The following is a 20,397-nucleotide window of genomic DNA, read 5'->3' on the forward strand; positions in this document are numbered from 1 at the left end:
GGCGGCAAGGGTGGTAACAAACAGCAGCAGCAGCAGCTCTGCAATCACTGCCACCAGCCTGGCCACTTTTGGAGGAAGTGCCCCGAACGGAAGAAGGAGGAGTCGACGAACATGAAGCCAGAGTCAAGCAAGGAGGGTAAGGTCAAGGCAAAGCAAGCAGATGTTTCGGACGAACCCCTCGCTTGGATGGTCGGTCACGGAAGATCGGCAGAGTGGTACGTCGACAGCGGCGCGTCGCGGCACATGACCGGCGACAAACGGTTCTTCAAGGCGCTTCAAGAGAAGGTGAGCGTCAGCGTGACGCTCGCAGACGGGGAGAAGGCGGAAGTTCGAGGCACCGGAAGCGGTCCTCTACGTTCCCAAACTCACCAGCGGACTGATTTCGGTGAGCACACTTGCAGCGAAAGGATTCGAAGTTGTGTTCAACGGCGAACGCTGTGAAGTCCGGAACCGTGCAGGAGTATTAGCAGCCCAAGGGACTCGCCACGGAAGCCTCTACCGATTGTGCACTCCGGACCAAGCAATGATCACAGTGCAGAGGAGCCACACTGCCAACTGCCAACACACCTGGCATCGTCGGCTCGGTCACCGTGATCAAGAGGTGGTTCAAGCGATTCCGGGGAAGTTTGCGGAAGGGATCAAGGTTGAGGACTGCGGCGTACGTACGCTCTGCAGCAGCTGCATGGAAGGAAAGATGTCACGCACTCCGTTTCCGAAGCAGGCTGTGCACGACACGAAGGACAAGCTGGATTTGGTGCACACGGATTTGAGCGGCCCGATGGAGGAAACCCCGAGCGGAAACAGGTACTACCTGTCGCTGATCGACGACTACACCAGAATGACGTTCGTGTACCTGATCCGGAACAAGTCCGACGCTGCGGGCAAGATCGAAAACTTTGTCAAGTTCTGCAAGACCCAGATCGGAAAGACCCCGCGCATCATTCGGTCCGATGGAGGCGGCGAGTACGTCAACAAGGCGCTGCAGGAATTTCTGCGCCGAGAAGGAATCGTGAGCCAGTTCACGGCGCCGTACTCTCCGCAGCAGAACGGAGTTGCCGAGAGAAAGAACCGGTATCTCAAGGAGTCGTCTCTGTGTATGCTGCGCGATGCAGAGTTGGAGCCGAAGTACTGGGGCGAAGCGGCGCTGACGGCGACCTACATCCAGAACCGTCTACCGTCGCGGTCGATTGGGATGAGTCCGTTCGAGAAATGGTACGGGAGGAAACCCATCCAAGAGCACATGAAGATCTTCGGGAGTGAGGCGTGGGTGCAGGTGCCCGCACAGAAAAGGAAGAAAATGGACGTGAAAGCGCGAAAACTAGTGTTTGTGGGATACTCGAACGAACACAAAGCATACCGTTTTGCCGACAAACAAAGTGAACGTGTGACGATAAGTCGTGATGTGAAGTTTGTCGAGGATTTGCGTATACCGGACGAGAGAAAGTGCAGTGAATTCGAAAGTGAATCAGTAAAGCACGACCGTGAAGATCAAGAAGTGTCCCCGATGGAGTCCATCGTGCGAAACGAGCTGTCTGATGATGACTCTTTCGAGGGTTACGAGTCCGCCGAGGATCTGTTCAACGGCGAAGAAGCGGTGCAAGAGGCGGCGGCGCCGGGTGACCCACCTGGACCGGGCGAGGCGGATGCTCAACCGCCAGCGCTGGAGGCCGCACCGCGAGCACCGGAAACAGAGCCAGCAGGTCAAGGACAACAGCTGCGAGTGATGCCGGACAGATCTACACGAGGACAGCTGCCGGCCAGACTGAAGAACTACCAAGTCGGCCTGGTGGTGATGGAGCAGGACGAACCAGCGGCGTATCAGAAAGCTGTACGTTGTCCCGAAAAGGAGGAGTGGGTTCGAGCGAACAACGCCAGCAAGAAGAAGCAGACCAAAGTGTGCCGACTGCTGAAAAGCATTTGCGTTCTCCAACAAGCGGCGCGAGTGTGGCACCGGACGATCACCAGAAAACTGTCGCGGTTGAGATTCGAGCGGTGCAATTCGGATTCGAGCATCTACAAGCAGCCAATCGGAGGAGGAGATCAACAGGATCAAGAGAGATAAGAATAGAGCGGTACCAAAACTGGACGACGGAGGAGCCCAGGGATGAATCCGCGAGGGGGAGTGTTGAGCCACCCTATTGGAGGTGACGTGCGCGGATGCAACCCTGCGCACAACGGCGCCGCCGTTCAAGAGAAAAAGTGACACGTCACACACAGTTAGTTCTAAGCCAGCTTCGCAACAATAAAGACACGTTTTGTTGTTACTCGCGCGTATTTTATTTTCCGACAAAGTTAACCGGATCCGTCCCTCCTTTTCGCGTTCCCTGCTGCCGTCGGTACTCTGCTAATCCGGCCAATACCTAGAATATCGAGGATCTGACATTCCTATCAAAAGTTATTAGCACTTATGTGTTATTCATACACATTTTGGAGGCCGGATTCCAGATATTGTGATAGAAATATTGTCTGAATCTTCCATGCGAACTATCGTTGAATAATTTTTTATCAGATCTTGCCGATGAGCCAGAAATATTGAAGGTCAGCGAATCCTATCAAAATAAAAGAGTAATAAAGTTGATTTGTTAAACATGTTAAGGGGGAATGTTGCTATTTTTACTGAATGAATTGACTTTATGAATGTGAGGAAAACACCAACCACCTAAAGGTGGATTAAGTAACGTTTAAATCATAAAATCATAATTTTATCAAAATCATGCAACTTTGCACCGGTTCGAAACCGGTTTGACAAGAATTCAGCAGCAAGAAACAAGAATTCTCGAGTTATGAAAATGGACCCTAATGGTCCGATTTTCAATGTTGACACATGAAACATCCGTGAAATTTTCCGATCTTTTCGAAAACAATATTTTTTTGTAATCAAGACTAACATTTCAAAAAGGCGTATTATTGAATGTTTGGCCCTTTTAATATAGAAAATTACTCTAGGGCGGACTATTCTGCCCCCTCCTGCCCTGTTCGTGGACTCGCTATTAGGTTTTACGCCGACTCGGTTTTGAGGTTAGAAATTTGACAGCTTGGCTGCACTGTTTACATTTTTTGCACCTGTGTCTCTGTAAAAATGTACGTGCGTGTGCGCTCGTGACGTCACGCTGTAAAACCTAATAAAGTGAATTTCGGATTATGGAAACGAAATCAAAGACACGCCAGACACTTCCTTTTACAAGTGTTTAAAATGTATTTCCTTGAAATTACGAACTAATAGTTCAGTTGGACTCCAATAAAATTATTGTAGCTTGTGAATTTTTTTTTGTTTGTTTTTAGAGCAATTCCAGCTCAAAACAGGGATTTGTCTGGTAATTTTGTACCCGACCCTCTCCGATTTCAATGAAACTTTGTAGCCATGTTATTTTGAACACTTATATTAGCCTTGGATAACATATCTATAAAGTTTCATTGAAATCGGAGAGGGTCGGATACAAAAGTACCAGAAAAATTCCTGATTTGAGCTGGAATTGCTTTTTAGCAGCTTCCGCACTGAATTTATTGAACTTCGTTTGATTTTCTCTTTGTTATTCTTTCTGCGCCTATTTCCGGGTATTCTAGTTTATTAGTTGTTTTAGGGTGGTGCAATTTCCTTCCGCGAATTGATTATTCTAACTTTCTGTCTCAGCGAAACCCTCCCTAGAACCGAGCAAATTGTAAGCGAGTGAAATAAATTGTGGTAGTTTTTCAAAACTTAATAGAGACAAATAATAAAGAACAGAAATTGATGCTACATTGTAGATAAATAATAAAGAATTCTAGCGCGCGTTTTACAGAGCTTTTTATGCGTTTTGTTTTTATTACGAAATGGCGCAAAACGATAATCCCATTGTTGATGCTGCTGCTTTCACTAACTTTTGAACTGAACTTAACGCTATCTAAAGTGTATGCAAGTGTTTCTGTGTGTGTATTTCTCGAAGCTGCTGCTGCTCAAGCCGAGTTCAGCAACACTAACGTTAATTTTATTCGTTTGTATTGTTTTTTTTCTTCATACTTTTAGTTTAATTGTATATGATAAATATAGATATATAAATTTATTTATAGGTTTGCATTTATATTGGATATATAAATGGTTTAATCACATTCAAACGCGACGTTATTGATAATCCTTCTTCTTTCTCTTTCGTCTTCCGTCTTCCTTCTTTACGCACAGAGTTCAGAGAGTATCGAAGAAAACAACACACAATTAAGCGAACGCGTATGTTTCTGTTTTATCTGTTTTGCTTGTGTTTTACAGTTACACAAATGTTTTGTTTTTCTTTTGCTTTTAGATTTCTTTCGTTTTTACGCCGAATCGAGAGGGCACCGGAAGTGGGGAGGGGGAGGGAGAGTAATTTTAGATCGCACGGTCGTTTCAGATTGGATTTTTAATGTGCCAAACTACTCAACGAAATATGTACACACGAAGGAGAAGAGCAAATAAAAACAGGATAATTGTTAGAAGAGAAAATTAGTACTTCAAAAGTTCGATCGCCCCCGCTCATTTCCCCACCACTGGTCACTGGTCCTTGACTATGTTAGTGTCTTTTTGCTCTCTCTCACACACTTTCACGCGCTGTTTACACAAAGCCAAAGTTTTTCGTCTTGATCGCCAGCAGCAGCTTGTGCCGGAGGACGGCCTTGCTCGAGTAGAGCGGGATGTAGAGCCGCGAGATGCACGTGTTGGCCGTGGGCAGGTGGGCGTCGTCCGCTGGCCGGATCGTCACCGATGGCATCGGCTGGAAGCCCTCCTCGGAGGCGGGCAGGGCGGGCGAGCCGGTCCAGAAGTAGACCTGAAGAGAAAAAAAAACGTTTCGTCAATTGTTGCCTTTTCGAATCCCCTTTAACACCCAACGCATCACTCACCAGATCCTGCCGCTCCAGGTTGCTCATCTTCTCCACGACGCTCCACAGCCAGCGCTTGAACTTGAGCAGCTTGTCGCTGCTTTCGTTCGACTCGTCGTTGAACGACGTGTACGAGATGAGCGTGCCCACGTGAATGTCGCCGACGCCGTTCAGCAGCAGCCGCAGGTCCTCCGCCGTCAGCTGGTCGAGCGCCGTGTCGGGCAGCACGTCAAACACCCCGGACCGCAGCGACTGCAACACACAACATGTATGAATTAGAAAATGGTTCAAGAAACGAATCCTAGCGCGTCTACTCACGTCCAGTGCCTTCTCCTGCGTTTTGATCATTCGATACTCGGCGTACTTGCGCACGTAGTCGAACACGTTCGTTTCGTTCACCTGGATGTCCCGACCGCCGGGCACGAGCTCGACCGTGCCGGAACCTTCCTCCGGGACCAGATCGATGCTGCAAGAGAGTCAATCATCAACTTTCGGTCTTGAAAACAAGTGCCAATCAATAATACTCACACAAAGTTCAGCTCCAAACTCTGCAGGATCGTGATGCCGCTCTTGGTTTGCGAGTCCTTGACCAGCTGGCGGAGCGAGTCGTACACGACGGGGTCGAAGAAGGCCAGATCGTGGAACCGGACCTGCCGCCCTAGGATGTACTTGAGCACGTGGCGCTGCAGGAACAGCGGGAACAGCTCGTTCTGCAGCAGGCACAGGCCAATCAATCTGAAAACGGTTCAAGTTTAGACTCGGTTCAACGGTTCAACCACACAGTCATCTTACCTTCCGACGTTTCTAAATGCATTCAGCCGCTCGCTCGACGGATAGCCCTGGCGGGGACTGTAAAAGCCGCGCTTGCCGGGCGAGTAGAATAGGGGCGCGTCGAGTTGACAATCTTCTAGTATCAACACTGGGCCGCTTTTCTTGGAGGAACTCTGGCCGGCGGACGTGTAGCCCGAGCTGGAGCCAGCGCCAGCACCCGTCTGGTCAACCGAGGATCCGCCGGCGGCTCCGGCCACGCTCAGATTGTCGATTTCGAGCCGTTGCCGGCTGAGGATTATTTCCAGCGCTTCGTTTGCCTTCTGGCGAAGACTTTCCTCCGAGGCGAGAAGCATGAGAATCTGCGTCGCCGGAAGGTCCAGCAGCATTCCGGTGATTTTGGGTGCGTTGTTCGGGTAGAGGGCTTGCACTTTCGGGTAGAGTCGTTCTCCGAGTTGTTGCTGGTGCGCTGGTAGACCATCGTTGAGATGCAAGAAGGGTGGACTGCTGTTTCCTCCGACGGCCGCTCCTTGGGCCTGCTCGCTGGCCGGTCGGAATGGCCGTGCATCGTAGTTGAGCGTTTTTCGTGAGTCACGATTTGGGCGCCACAGCGGCTGCTTGCTGGAAAGTCCCCGGCGAACGTTTGGGTCTCGATTGGCGCTGCTGCTACCTCCGGAAGCGTTCACTATCGAACTGGACCCGGTTCCAGAGCCGGCAACGCCGCCGCCTCCGCCGCTTGTGCTACTACTGCTCGTTCCGCGATGCCGCTGCAGCATACTGTTGAACGGCACCGTCGTGTACTTGGCCGAGCCCGTCTGGGCCGCGTCCAGGTTCGGTAGCTTCTCGTTGGCCAGTAGGGCTTCGGCAATCGAGGTGTAGAAGCTTCTTGCCACTCCCGAACCCTCGCCAGGTTCATCCTTAAACGTGACCTTGACCCGGCTGAACGCCAACGGTGACTGCAACCGGCGGTTGTTGTAGTGCGTGTTCAACTCCTTGAACGTCTGCGTCAACAGCGACGCCCGGTTCCGCTCCATCTTGGACAGCGTGAGATCCTTCTGCTGGGCGTTGCGCAGCTTCTCCATGTACCGTCTAAACTTAGCCTCTTTCACGGGAAATCCGTTCAGCTCGTAGATCACACTTCCCGGCTCCACGCCGACGTCCTCCAGGAACACCCGTCCGAACAGTATCAGCGACAGCCGCCAACGGCCCAGCAGAATGTCCGACAGGATGTTCGAACTGAGCGTACCCTGACCGCCGGGGCCGCCACTTCCGGACCGTAGATAAATCCCGCGCGGGGGCAACTCCGGCTGCTGCACCGTCTGCTGCTGCGCCACGTTCGGCGTCGTCTCGACCGTCACGTGGGCGGAAATCTCCTGCAGGTCCATCGCCTCCGCATGTTGAATCACTTCCGCCGCACTGGCCGAGCTGGCCGACGGAGAAAAGGCCTGGAAAAACGGGGACGAAAAAAAAACATTATTTTGACTTTGTAAACAATCGTAGTAGACGACCCACACGCGCCTTGTTATTTTTCCAAACAAAGTTGCGCAGGTAACCATGGGTCCCATAGCGACGGCCAACAGAGGAAAAAGGAAAATACAGCGCTCGACCAAAATTTTAATCAGAGAGGCTTTGAGTGTCATTTTGTGAGGTCGTGTCTGGCATTGTCTCGCTTTCGATTTGGCTTTTTTTCGTTTTTTGCTTGGTTTTTTGTGTTTCTTTTCAGCGATTTTTACAGGAATGGAGCAAAATTCTAAATGTGGCTGTTCCGCTGAGGAGCGGACCGTGACCAGGTCTGTCCAGGCTACCGAGGCATTTGAGGAAGCTATACGTACCCTGACTGTGGCGATTCGGGACAGTCGCCGAGAGCGCTGTCCCGAGGGGTGTTTGTCGGTCTGTTGGCTTAACTTTATGACTGGGATCGTAGCCCAACCCCCGCCGGAGCGTGTTGGAGTTTACCGTCGTAAAATAAAAGGTGACGGTGCTGGCCGCTGTGATGTGGCCACCCAAACCTTTCCGGTAACGCACGACCAGTTGCTTCGCAAAGTCAAGCTAGCGTCCATGCACATTGCAATCAGGCAAGCAAAACATCGTTGCACCTGCGGTATCGTTGAAGCCATTTTGGCCACGATGGAGCTGGAACTGACGGGTCAAAACGCAGGTTTGGAAATCGTCGAGGTGGAAGAGGAAAAATTGGTTCAAATTTTCAAATGTCGCGGCCAAGAGCCAAATTTTCCGTCAGAAATTGTCGAAGAAGATGCGAGTCGAAATTCTAGTGCCAACCACGTCTTCCGCCCTGCTTGGACCATTTTCGGTAGAAAACTTCTGCGCTGTCTGAGCATTGTGACAGCGGAAGTGTTCAAAATTTACACTGGACGCTGATTTTGCGTCTTTTTCTCTAAATTTCTTGTGGTTTTTCTATTTGGGCTGATAGGTATTTCCGATACGTTTTTCTTCTTTGATATTCCAAAACATTCGAACTTGGTGATTGTCGCGAGTTTGAACATCAAGCTAAATTTTCTAATCTTTTGATCTGTCGTTTTGTGCGGAATCCTCTTCTCAAAGGGTTTGTTTGCAGGGTTTAAAAATGGGTCATTGTATTATTTTTTTTATCACCAATTTTCCAAATGTGTTTAGTTCATTGTTTGTTATTTCTTATTACAAAATGTATGTTCAAAGTACATTGAAGCTTATTGATAACTTTAAGCGGAATGTAATATTCTTATCGGCAAGAGAATCTTAGATCTAAGCCGAAAGTTTTCTTTGTTTTTAAGTGTTAAAAGTGATGTTAAATTTTGATAAGAATAAGATATTTTTTTTTTTTGCTAAGCGAAATAAAAAATAACAATCAGTTATTTTACAATTTTATTTCGAAAATCGGTGATAAGAAAAGCAATTGATGATCAAACTTTAAACTTTGTGGGCAAACATTTTGGGAAGAATTGACCAAACAAAACGCACATATCACAAGATTAGAAAGTTTTGATTGATGTTAAACTTACGATGATTGCTATCTAAATTATTTTTGGGTATTGAAGAAGAAAAACAATTGATAAAAGTTAAAAATTTCTGTAAATAAATTTTTTTGTGTTCCGCGAGCTTACAAATGATACTCAATGCCTCTCTCCAGTGATTTAACGAGTTGTTTGTTATGGTTTAATGTTGACCTAACTGCAATTCGTTATAAAAAAAAAAAAAAAACAAATTGTACAAACTTTTTGAAATTTCCTTTGCACTTTTAATAACTTTTTCTCTCTTTCTCTCTTTTTTCAAAGGTTTCCCTCATAACTGTCGAATGAGAACGATTGCTGTTGATGGCTGAATGTCTCAAAGGTGAATTTGAGATTTTCAAAGAAATATATAGGGCTTTTTAAACAACATTATTCTTTTCAGATTTGTAACTAACCATAAGAGGAGACGATAAATAGGACGCGGGGTCACGATGGAAATTGGGAAATACCGATGGATTGTGGTAGAGGCTGATGATTCAATGGAGAGATATTTTGAGGATCAACATAATTTGTTAAAATAATCTGTAAAATTTGGTTTTTCCATGAAAAAAAACAACATGTTTTGTATTTGTTGCATATGAAAGAAATTAACCCATATATTATAATTATACTTTGTGATTTCTAGTATTTGTGTTTCATGCCATTATTGGAATATGAGCAGTTCTCTCAGATTTCGGTCATTCGATATTTTTTGTATTTTTTAATCCGGCTGAAACTTTTTTGAGGCCTTCGGTATGCCCAAAGAAGCCATTTTGCATCATTAGTTTGTCCATATAATTTTCCATACAAATTTGGCAGCTGTCCATACAAAAACGATGTATGAAAATTCAAAAATCTGTATCTTTGGAAGGAATTTTTTGATCGATTTGGTGTCTTCGGCAAAGTTGTAGGTAGGTATGGATATAGAATACAATGAATAAAAATGATATACGGTAAAATTTTTTTTGGTGATTTTTTATTTAACTTTTTGTCACTAAAACTTGATGTGCAAAAAAACACTATTTTTATTTTTTTGATATGTTTTAGAGGACATCAAATGCCAACTTTTCAGAAATTTCCAGCTTGTGCAAAAAAATTTTGATCGAGTTGTACATTTTTGAATCAATACTGATTTTTTTCAAAAAATCGAAATACTGGTCGCAAAAAATTTTCAACTTCACTTTTCGATGTAAAATCAAATTTGTAATCAAAGGTACTTTAGTGAAATTTCGATAAAATCCATTTTTATGTAACTTTTTTGAAAATAGTCGAAGTTTTTCATTTTTTTTAAATTAGGTCACATGTTTGCCCACATTTGAAAAAAATATTTTTGAAAAGCTGAGAAAATTCTCTATATTTTGCCTTTTTGAACTGTTTTGATACGACCCTTAGTTGCTGAGATATTGCCATGCAAAGGTTTAAAAACAGGAAAATTGATGTATTCTAAGTCTCACCCAAACAACCCACCATTTTCTAATGTCGATATCTCAGCAACTAACGGTCCGATGTACAATGTTAAAATAAATATGAAACATTCGTGAAATTTTCCGATCTTTTCGAAAACAATATTTTTAAATTTGTTAAACCAAGACTAACATTTTAAAAGGGCGTAATATTGAATATTTGGTCCTTTTGAAATGTTAGTCTTGAATTTTGAAAATATTTTTTTTCGGAAAGATTGGAAAATTTCACGAATATTTCATATTTCAACATTGTAAAGCGGACCATTAGTTGCTGAGATATCGACGTTAGAAAATGGTGTGTTTTTTGGGTGAGACTTAGAAAACATCAATTTTCCTGTTTTGGCAATATCTCAGCAACTAAGGGCCGTATCAACGAAGTTCAAAAAAGCAAAATATAGAGAAATTTCTCAGCTTTTCAAAAATATTTTTTTTTTTCATAAGTGGGCTAACATGTGCACTAATTTTAATACATGAAAAACTGCGACTATTTTCAAAAAAAATACCTAAAAATGGATTTAACTTGAAAACGGTGCACTTTATCGAAATTTCACTAAAGTACTTTTTGATTGCAAATTTGATTTTACATCGAAAAGTGAAGTTGAAAATTTTTTGCGACCAATATTTCGATTTTTTGAAAAAATCAGTATTGATTAAAAAAAATATAACTCGATCAAAGATTTTTTGCACAACCTGGAAATTTATGAAAAGTAGGCATTTGATGCCCTCTAAAGCATATAAAAAAATGTGTTTTTTTGGCATTTTTTTAAATTTTATATGTGTAAAATAATCATATCAATTATAATCATTTGATGTATAGTAGGAATTTCAATACATGTATTTCATTCCTCTGAATTCTCAAAATGATTAAATTAGTGAAATCAAAAATATAATTTGATAACGATTTAAGGTGGAGCCGTTGATCATTTTCGAAGAAAATTAATCATCACTATAAAAAATTGTGTATTACATTCAATTTAACGAATTTCAGCACCAAAAGGAATCAGCATGTGCCGGTTGTTGCCTTCTTGAAGCCACTGAAGGAATTTTTGATCTAAATCAATTGTGCTTCAAAATTTATATTATTTTGTGGCACAGTCATTGACGTCCTAGTTGGCAATCATTGATTAATGATGATTTCCATAACTTTACTAGGAATGGGATAATCGTTACCAAAAGGAATCAGCATGTGTAGGCCACTATTCTAAACAACTTGTTAAAGAAATTTTGTCAAAATATTGAAAACGACGCAAAATTTATATCTTTGAAGGAAAAATCATGACAATGATGGAAGTCTTCACGTTAATCCATTTCTTACTTTTCCCGACATGAACAAAATAAAATCAGACATTCCTGAACTCTTTTTTTTTCACGATTTTTGGTGAATTTCAAAGTTTCCCAATTTCCTCCGTCTTGAGTGGCCACCCTCGACAAAACAAATTTGTCTCACACATAAGGTTACGAGTTAGGTGTTCCGTAAAAAGTGACGGAAATGCACTTGTTTACTTGACTTCCGAAAGTATAATATAATAAAGGATAATACAGTGGCGCTGTCAACTCCGTATCTGTCCTCGACGAAGAATCTCAATCGTTCAAGGTCATCAGAGAGTGTCTTTATACGTTACTCTACGAGCAGCACAGTGAGAGCGCATGTCCACAATCCTTCGAGACAGCCTCCGTATCAGAACGTGCTCGAAACCCACAACAAGTGAGAACCCAAAACCCAACTCACCGTTGACGGTCCGGCGCGCACAATCACACTCTTGCCGGGCGACGTTCCACTGGCGGCGGCGACGCCTCCGGACACACTGCTGGTGGCCGCGTACGTGACAAAGGACGTAATCGGCTGCTGCTGCTCGCCACCACCACCACCACCAATCGAGATCGTTGACGACGCAGCTGTAGACGAGCCGTCCGACGCTGGGGAGGGAGAGAGAGAGAGAGAAGCAGGGTTAGAAGGTGTTTTAGGGGGGTTCCGGTTTGGGGGAAGAGTGGACACCGAGACCTACCACTTCCACCCGCCGCCGCCGCTGCCGTCGCTGCTTGCGGAGCAGGAGGTGGAGGAGGAGGATGGGCAGCGGTCGTCCCGCCTTCGATCGACACCGTCTTCCGTCTGGTCACGATGATTGGCGGACGGATTGCGGATGACGACGACGATGAAGTGGAGGAGGAGGCGGCGGTTGTGGCGTCCTGCTGAACCACCACGACCGATGGCGATGGCGCTGGTGGTTCCGGTTCGGCGGATTCGTCCAGCTTTTGGCGCTTGATGATCTGCCGCGAGTCTTCCGAGTCGGACTCGGACAGCTCGTCATGGTCCTGGTCCGTGTCGACGTCGATCTTGATCGAGGACTGGGACAGATCTTGCGGCTCGTCCGAGCTGATAATGCTGATCTCGTCAACGTCAACGTCGTCGGACTCTTCGGCAGTGTACTTGCTGTTGGCGGCCTTGATGTAGAACAGATGTTTTTTTCTGTAGTAACCGATGCCACCGTCGCCGGTCGTGGATCCGCCAACTGCCGGAGGGGGTGGCGGTGGTGGTTTGGAAGATTGTGACGCCGACTGTTCGCCGGATGGGCCAGCCTTCGGTTGTTCCGCCGCCACAGTGTTAACCTCTTTGATAGGAGAAATTGCCTCACCTTTCTCGTTCAGGACGATCGTCGTCGTTTTGTGCAGCTGCTGCTTCGTTGCGTCCTGGTAGATGCTGACCGGGATGGAAATTTCCACGCCACTCGTCGTCGTTCCGGTCGCCGTTGTTACCGTGGTCTTGTCCTGGGACGTTTCGTCTTCCTGGTAGATTTCCATTGCGACCGATTCCACGTTGCTGGTCGTCGAGTTGGAAATGCTCGTCGAAGAACCGCTTGCCAGTTCATCGTTCCGAATGCTAGCGGACAAGCTGAGTCGCACCGGTGGAACCTCCAGATTGACGTTTCCCTCGCCGCTGCCACCCGGTTGTTGTTGCTGCGTGTTCGGAGGCAGCGTAATCGGACGCTTGGGCATACCGAAGAGTTCCTCGCGACGAGCGTTCGGCTGCAACAGATGGGGCTGATCGGCCAGCGGAAGTGCCTCCGCAAGTGGAGCATTGAACGGATCCGGTGCCGGACAGCCCAGACACAGCGTCGAGTCGGAACGCTGGAAGAACGAGTGACGACGACCAAGCGAGGGCCGCATCAGATCATCCCCGTCCACCGAGTCCGTGTCCATCACGATCGACGTCGAAATGTCCTCCTCCGCGTCTTCATTCTCGTTCTCGTCCTGATCGTCCCAAACGTTCGAGCCCGTCGTCGTCCGATCGATGTCGCAATCGTTGCTGGCCCGCATGTAGAACAGGATCGCGTCCAGCACGTACGCCACGTGGCGCAGCGCCGTCACGTCCAACACCGGCAAAAAGTCCCGATGTTCCGAGTTGTGCGCCCGCATCAGCGACAAGCAGTACGTGAGGAAGTCTCGCCGACTGGAGGCGGCGTCCGAAGAGGACGAACCTACAAAAATAAAACACCACACGATTAGCATCAGTTCGTCGACGACGTGCCGCCTTCCAAGCTGCTTACCATCCCGTGTGCTCCGCTCGGTGGCGCTGCTATCGGTGAACCCGAGACTGCGTGCCGTGGTGGCGCCGAGCGATCCGATGGCCGTGCGGTTCCTGCTACCTGCTGAGAACAAGCACACACACACACACACAAAAATCGTCATTATCTGGAGCAATACAAATTGCGGCTTGCGCTATCCTTACCGAGCACTCCCATCACGCTGGTCGGATTGGAGGTCGAGGGCGCCGAGGTGCTGGGCGTATTGAGCGGATGCAGCGGGTGCGTTGGGTCGGTGGAGTCGGTTAGCGAGGCACCGAAGCGGAGTTGCGCTTCCGTCGCTTCCATCACCGTCAGGATCCAGTCCCAGGTGGGCTTGAGGCGCTTTTCGACGTACATCTGAAACGGAATTGTGGAATTCTCGTTACGAGCATAGATTATTAATCAAGTAGATGTCCCACTTGGAAGTTGCTCCATATACCTAGTTGGCGACACCCCTTTAGCGCTCTGCGCGCCGCCATCGTCAATTTACAGGTACTAAATTGGAAAACAAAATCATAGTACTCTATACACTTGCCTGTTGAAAAATTGTTTTGTTTTTGACAAAGTGTTACCGAATTTGGTTCAACACGTCCTTTAATAAACTATTTCTGTAAATTACTTTTTTAAATCCCAAAACACATGAAAATATCGGCCACCAGGTGTGTACTCTAGCAGGGCAAGTAGCAGTGGCAGCAGCAGTAAAAAATCCAACTAAAATAAAAGAACCGGAAAGGGAGGAAATGACTCTCTTCAAGCCGAACACGGCAAGTTCCCACTCAATGCCGAAACCTCTGCGGGTTTGCACCACTCCCCCGGCCAGGTGAAAAAGACTCGAGTGGTGGCAACGAAGGTTAGACTACAGTCCGCTCCTCAAAAAGATGCTTCTTGGTATATGCCTCATTTTATTTATTTTTTTCCAGACAAAAAGAACTTTATGTAAAACTTTTACCAAAATGCAGCGCAAGAATAGACAAATAAATCTAACGCTAATCCCGCCGTTCAAGTGCATAAGATTTAAAGAGGCCACTTCCGACTTTTAAACTACCTGGCTGACATTGAACCGCAAGAACAATCTTTTGCGTTGGGAAAAATTCTGGAGCTACTCCAAAATCTAGACAAATAAAATTTAATCAGCATATAGGTGTATGATATCCTTTTTATTGGGTCAACTTTTTATTATTAATTACCAAAGTAAAACAGGAAACAGTTGCATCAGAAATCGGGGCATTTTATCATGGTGCCCGGCATGTGTTTAGATTAGACTTTTGTTTCCGCTCGCTTCCGGCAAGTTAGTAGCAATTCCGGCAACGGAGGATTGTCTCACGCCGTGGTTCTTGTAATAACCGGGTCCCAGGAAAAGCTTTGCTAGAGTTCTATTCTCACGAGAAAGCTGTGGCCTCTAGAAGCGCCGACAGTTACGGTCAGATTCTAGAACCCTGCACAGTTTCTGGTTGATGTGGTGGAATGATTGGCAGGGTCTTCTTAATCAGGTTAAGAGTGCAACCAGAAGGCCTGAAAAAAAATAAATTTTCTCATAAGCAATTGTTCTGTTCAACTTTATGCTACTCACATGCTAATACGCACCTCGCTAACACGTCTCCCAGCTGAACGGGTGGCACCGTCGGAGGAATCGGCTCCGTTCGCGGGATTTTCGGTGGTCAGAGATGCCCGCACCGGGTTGTTCTCAAAGAAAAAAAAACCAACGATTTGAAGTCCCACTTGTTGGTGAAATGTTGACCGAAAATAAACAAAGTTTGCAAAGCAGCTGTTTGAACTGAAACCGGGGAAAATTAATTTTCCCTTTGGAAACATCGAAAAGTAGTACCTGTGAATTGCCACCAGGTGTTATTTTGGCGTGGCGGTAGTGTCGCCAGCTCCAACAGGGGAGTGGCGTATCTATATATATTTAGTCTATGTTACGAGCTAGTTGAGCTTTCCTGAGACGCTTAAGAGAAGCCCCGAAGTCTGTTAGAAACGCTTATCCCTAAGACACTTATTCTTACATGGCCTGACTCAAGTGTGACGAGACGCCTAAGATGAGACTTTTTGAGACCTTAGGACAGGGGTGCTCAAAGTTTTTGGATGCCGGGCCAAATTTGAAACTCAAATTAGCTTGCGGGCCAAATGTATAACATAATTAATTAAAATATAAATAAATTTCGTTTTTTAATTTAAATGACTAAAAATTACATCAATGAGTTGAAGATTATTAAAATCTCTGTTATATTTTGAAAATTTTTGCTTTTTGAAAATAATACAAAACCAAAAATTACCGTTTTAATCAGTTTTATTGTTTTAATAGTTCTGTTAAAAAATGGGAAAAAGTTGAATGTGCTTGTGTATTTATGGAAATTGCATGTATTCTATTGAAAATAGTGACATAAAATCTAATAAAAATGTGTTTATCATTAAATTAAGTGTAACAAATGAAAAATCGTTGCAAAATTATTGTCCAACTATTAGTCCTCTGCAAATATTTATAAAAGTTTTTGTGAACGCAAAATAAAAGCAAAAAAATATGTAAAAATTGAAATTATATGCCAGAATTTCAACAATTTACATTCAATATTAGCGAAAAAAAATGTGTGGTGCATTGCCGAACATTTTGAAAGCCAGCAGTCTCATTCCTTCGATTTCAACAATAATTTGTCTGCCTGAATCAGATCGTAGCCAAGCATTCGTTTCGTTATTCGTTATTCAACTTTTATGAGTTTGAATCCTAAGGTGGAAAAAAGGATTCTAAGTACCAAGTAAGTCATATTTGAATGTTTCATAAATCATTTCCGGAAATGTTTGATGAATGTTTTCTTGAATTTCACTAAATATTTTCGCTCACTTTGTAATTATATTATAATATTTGCATCGTATAAAAAAGATCACAATATGGATAAACCATTAGTTTTGGATCAACAAAAATAAAAAAAATTGCATAAAAAGGTTTTAAATAAACATTCATTTAAAAAAATATAAATAAATCATTATACAAATGATCAACGGGCCAATTTACATGATCATTCAAAATGAGTCCGCGGGCCACAAAAAATCTCTTCGCGGGCCACGTTTGGCCCGCGGGCCATACTTTGGTCACCCCTGCCTTAGGAGCCTGCCACGTTACGAAAAAGAAGAGACTCACCTGCAGCTGAATCGCCTCCTGGTGCGTCACATCCAACGCCGAAGATGCCCCCGTGAAGCTCGTCGGCAGCATTCCGATCAGATCGGAAATCTGCCGCAGCACAATTCCAAAGGCTCGTGCCAACGCACTGGCCGTGGTCGTCATCGTTGGCGCCTCCTGCTGTTGGGCTGCCGTGACGGCCGCACTCGCCGCCGTAGTTCTTCGCAGCGCGTTCGGATCGATAAAGACGAGGTTCGACCCGCCGGTCGTCAGACGGACCCGTTCCGGCCCTACCGTTTCCCGACTCCGGATGGCCCACTGCATCGACTGCGGTGCCAAGTTGGTGCGCTGATTGCCGCCGGACGTCTGGCGTCGCTCCAGCTGCTCGTCTCCCAGGTTGAAATCCTCGTGCGAGTGGTCGTCGCTCTCCCCATCCTCGGAACCTTCGTCGTCCGGCTGGCTGGAATCGCCCGAATCGTCTTCGTTTTCAAACAGCATTCCGAGACCTGTAAGTTGTAGCAAAATTTAACTTCCGCCAGAGAATGAGCGCGGTCGTGCGGTCACCTGTGTCCGAACCGGCCGTCGCTCCCGTCTGCACGCTCCGCTGGGCGTCCTGCGTGCTCTGGTTGTCATCCGAGTCGGACTCGGTTTCCGCCTCGTGGAAGTTGAACTCCGTGTCGCTTTCGCCCTGGGCCGCCTCTTCGTTGCGCAGCGGATCTTGCGATTCTTCCTCACCGGCGTTGAGCGTGGCCGCACTCGACACGGTTCGCACACCACCGGAGCTACGCCTCGGAGGTGGCTGCTCCCGCTCGGACATCTCCTCCGGCTCGGAATTTTCACCGTCGTCCTGAGCCATCGCGTCGTTGTCGTTGTTATCTTCAATGTCGCGCAGACGGAGGTTGATGCGCGACATGAAACCGGAATTTGTGCTACGTTCCGCTTCGATTCCATCGCCACCGCTCCCTCGCGAGCTGCCAGCAGCAATGTCCGCAATGTTGGCGGTGCCACGGTTCGCCGGGGGAGCAAGCGGTTCCACCGAGAACAGGTCGTCCGTACTCTACGAAAGAAGATTACGGTTAGCTTACAAGTCATTCAACTTTGATCTAGAAAGGCAAAACTCACATCGATACTGCTCGAAGACAGTGAAAACGGTGCCGTTGGTTTGACCACACCCAGCCGGACCGGGGTGATGAGCGCGTCCGAAATCTCAATCAGCTCCTCGATGGCAAACTTGAACAGCGTCGTAAAGACACGTCGGTACGCCTGCAGATGCTTTGCCTGCGTCGTCGAGTTGCGTGCCTTCTCCGGGTTGTGGAACCGTTCGATGCTGAAGATGACAAAGACGCGTGCCACCGAGCGGACAAAGCGACGCGCCACCTTCTGGGCTTCGTCCATGCGGCCGGGGATGGTTTCGTTCTGTAGCTCGTTGACCAGGGTTACGAGCAGTTTTTCGAGCGGGTCGTTGCTGCAGCGCACGATCAGGCTGTGGGTGAACTTGTCCAGCAAAGTGGTGCCACTTTGGGACTGCAGGTAGACCTGCTGGTTATCATCGTCGTAGAAGGGTTGGGCCGCGTTCGGGACGATCGGTTTTTCCTGTTCGGCACCGGTCATGATCATCGAACGCACGGCGGGCCAATCGTTCAGCAAGCGATCGAGCGCCTTTCTTGCAAAACGCGGAGGTTCCAGATCATGCTCGGGCATGTCGCTGTCCGCTTCCAGGGACGGAGTCTTGCGGGCATTACCGGAAGAGTTGCGCACTCTGGAGGTGGCTCGATACTGGCGCTGTTCCACCATTTGACGGCCCACGGTTTGGATCAAAAACAGAAGAATCGACTCTCCGCGCGAGTTGAACTTGGTCACGAGATCGGTGTCGGTGGCCATCTTGCACAGCAGCTCGAATCGTTTGGTCTGGTTGCCGGCGATCAACGCCTTGCACTTGCACTTTTCCCAACAGTCGCAGTACGCCGTCGGGGAGGTTCGCTTCAGCTTGCAGTCGTGACCCTTGTGGCAAACCTTGGCGCACTCGGTGCAGCAGCACAGCGAGCCGGTCAGGCCACACGTGCGGCACTCGAAGATGTCCTGGTTGATGTGATCTGCACCGGTCCACGTGAACGAGCAGGTGTCGTTACAGCAAAGGATTCCGAGCGGTGACTGATCGGGGGCACTTCCAGCCGGGAAGATCATCGAGTCACGAATGGCCGCGTCGCCGTTGGCGATTTTGAGGATCGCGTTGAACACGATGATGCCGGCCTGGTAGGCACGGCACGTGACGGCCAACATGAACGGGGTTTGTCCTTGGGCGTCTTTTGCGCTCAGCAGTTGTCTCAGATAGGGCTGAAGAACGGGACTTTCGCAGAGAAGTTGCACGATTTGCAGTGCGTTCGCACGACGTTCGTTCGGGTCGGAGATGTAAGTCTCGTTGACGGATTTCTGGGGCGCGTTCAGACCACTCATACTGTCTTCGTCGCCGCTGGCCGGGTCATACTCCGGTGGCCAGTAGACAACGGGCAGTGATCCTCCGGGTGCTTCGTCACTTCCCGGCGGGAGCGGGGCACTGATTGCGTTCGAAGCGTCGATCTCGCGGTTCACGCTACGGCGCATAATTTCTCGAATGCTGACCGGGCGATTGCCCATCATGGTGTTGGTTATCACGTTGATGCACTCCAGTCCCGCGGAATTTGAGCTGGAGCCGCTGTTGGTGTTGGAACCCGAGCCGGATCCTCCGGAACCTCCCGGCGCCAGTGGATCATGGTCCGAGTCTTTGTTGGACGTTGGCGAGCACATGCTGATGCACGCGTGGATAATATTCCGGTTTCCATCGGTGTGTTCCGAGATGACCGACATCAGTTGACTCTTCAGGTCTCCCTCCAACTGTCCCAGCACGTGTCTAACGCCTTCGATGTCACAGCGCAGAATACGCGCCATGAGCAGCTGCTGTTCGGGGGCCAACACGACCAACGCAACCTGTGATTTGAGGTTCACCCCAACCGATGGTAACGTCAGCGAGGCCGCAGCGATGCACTTGATCGGTGGCAAATCCAGCCAGCTCGGATCACGGATCGCGTCCACGCAGTCCTTGGACATCGGGTAGATCGTATTGTTGCCATCACGCAGCAGCAGAACACTGTCGGAGCAATCTCCGGCGCAAGTCAGCGACACGTTCGACGGTGAAGTGCCCATAAACGACCCGATATCCGTGGGGAACACACTGTCCTGCTCCTGTCTACCGGTGTTCAAATTGAACAAACAATAGTGCAGCTTACTTCCGGTCCTCATGATCGCGTGAATGCCCTTCGAGTCTACCGCGATCGTCAGCAGCTGCGTCGTCCCGCTCGTCTCCCCGCTGGGCAGATGTGGATTCAGCACGATACGGCGCGGAATCTTCTGGAAACAATCCGGAACGCGCGATGTCGTGGCCGACTTGATCACCTGCAGATCGTCCTTGCGCAGCAGCCGACAATCCTGCCAAGCTTCGATGGTGTCGTCAAACTTGTCCTTGCTACTACTTCCGCCACCACCGCCGATGCCACCTCCACCGGAATTACCTCCGGTGCCAGCGGTAATCAGCGGTGGGAACTTGACCGCCGCGTAGTCACCGTCCACCTTGAGCACGCGCCCGATCGGAACCGACCGTACGTCCTCCACGAAGATGACGTCCCTACAAAAAACAAGAAGAT

At 47.6% G+C, this 20,397-nt stretch overlaps 2 protein-coding genes and 1 long non-coding RNA gene across 8 annotated transcripts in view; 2 read left to right on the forward strand and 1 right to left on the reverse strand.

The window, feature by feature from the left end:
* Window positions 1–3,172: 3,172 nt before the first annotated feature.
* The window catches only part of LOC120413942 (E3 ubiquitin-protein ligase hyd), a 36,852-nt gene continuing 19,627 nt past the window's right edge, over window positions 3,173–20,397 (reverse strand). For 3 of the 6 annotated variants that reach the window (XM_039574944.2, XM_039574945.2, XM_039574942.2), the window contains exons 5-16: window positions 17,843–20,378; window positions 17,285–17,777; window positions 16,742–17,226; window positions 13,773–13,965; window positions 13,591–13,692; window positions 12,052–13,521; window positions 11,775–11,962; window positions 5,620–7,040; window positions 5,356–5,562; window positions 5,146–5,293; window positions 4,849–5,079; window positions 3,173–4,775 (exon numbers count right to left, since the gene is read on the reverse strand). In XM_039574944.2, coding sequence (XP_039430878.1) covers window positions 4,563–4,775; window positions 4,849–5,079; window positions 5,146–5,293; window positions 5,356–5,562; window positions 5,620–7,040; window positions 11,775–11,962; window positions 12,052–13,521; window positions 13,591–13,692; window positions 13,773–13,965; window positions 16,742–17,226; window positions 17,285–17,777; window positions 17,843–20,378 — 7,687 coding nt within the window. In that variant the 3' untranslated portion in view covers window positions 3,173–4,562. The remainder of the gene's footprint in view (window positions 4,776–4,848; window positions 5,080–5,145; window positions 5,294–5,355; window positions 5,563–5,619; window positions 7,041–11,774; window positions 11,963–12,051; window positions 13,522–13,590; window positions 13,693–13,772; window positions 13,966–16,741; window positions 17,227–17,284; window positions 17,778–17,842; window positions 20,379–20,397) is intronic. The other 3 variants (XM_039574946.2, XM_039574943.2, XM_039574947.2) reach the window with 3 other exon arrangements.
* On the forward strand, window positions 7,049–9,136 carry LOC120413945 (uncharacterized). The gene is made up of 3 exons (XM_039574950.2): window positions 7,049–7,753; window positions 8,868–8,925; window positions 8,986–9,136. The coding sequence occupies exons 1-2, from the start codon at window positions 7,333–7,335 to the stop codon at window positions 8,912–8,914; spliced, it is 468 nt and encodes a 155-aa protein (XP_039430884.1). The 5' UTR covers window positions 7,049–7,332; the 3' UTR covers window positions 8,915–8,925; window positions 8,986–9,136.
* LOC120413948 (uncharacterized) lies at window positions 14,002–14,754 on the forward strand. The gene is made up of 2 exons (XR_005604993.2): window positions 14,002–14,458; window positions 14,529–14,754. It is a non-coding gene; the product is annotated as an uncharacterized LOC120413948 (long non-coding RNA).

The sequence above is a fragment of the Culex pipiens genome, chromosome 3 (genome assembly GCF_016801865.2).
Source record: "Culex pipiens pallens isolate TS chromosome 3, TS_CPP_V2, whole genome shotgun sequence".
Lineage (NCBI taxonomy): Eukaryota > Metazoa > Arthropoda > Insecta > Diptera > Culicidae > Culex > Culex pipiens.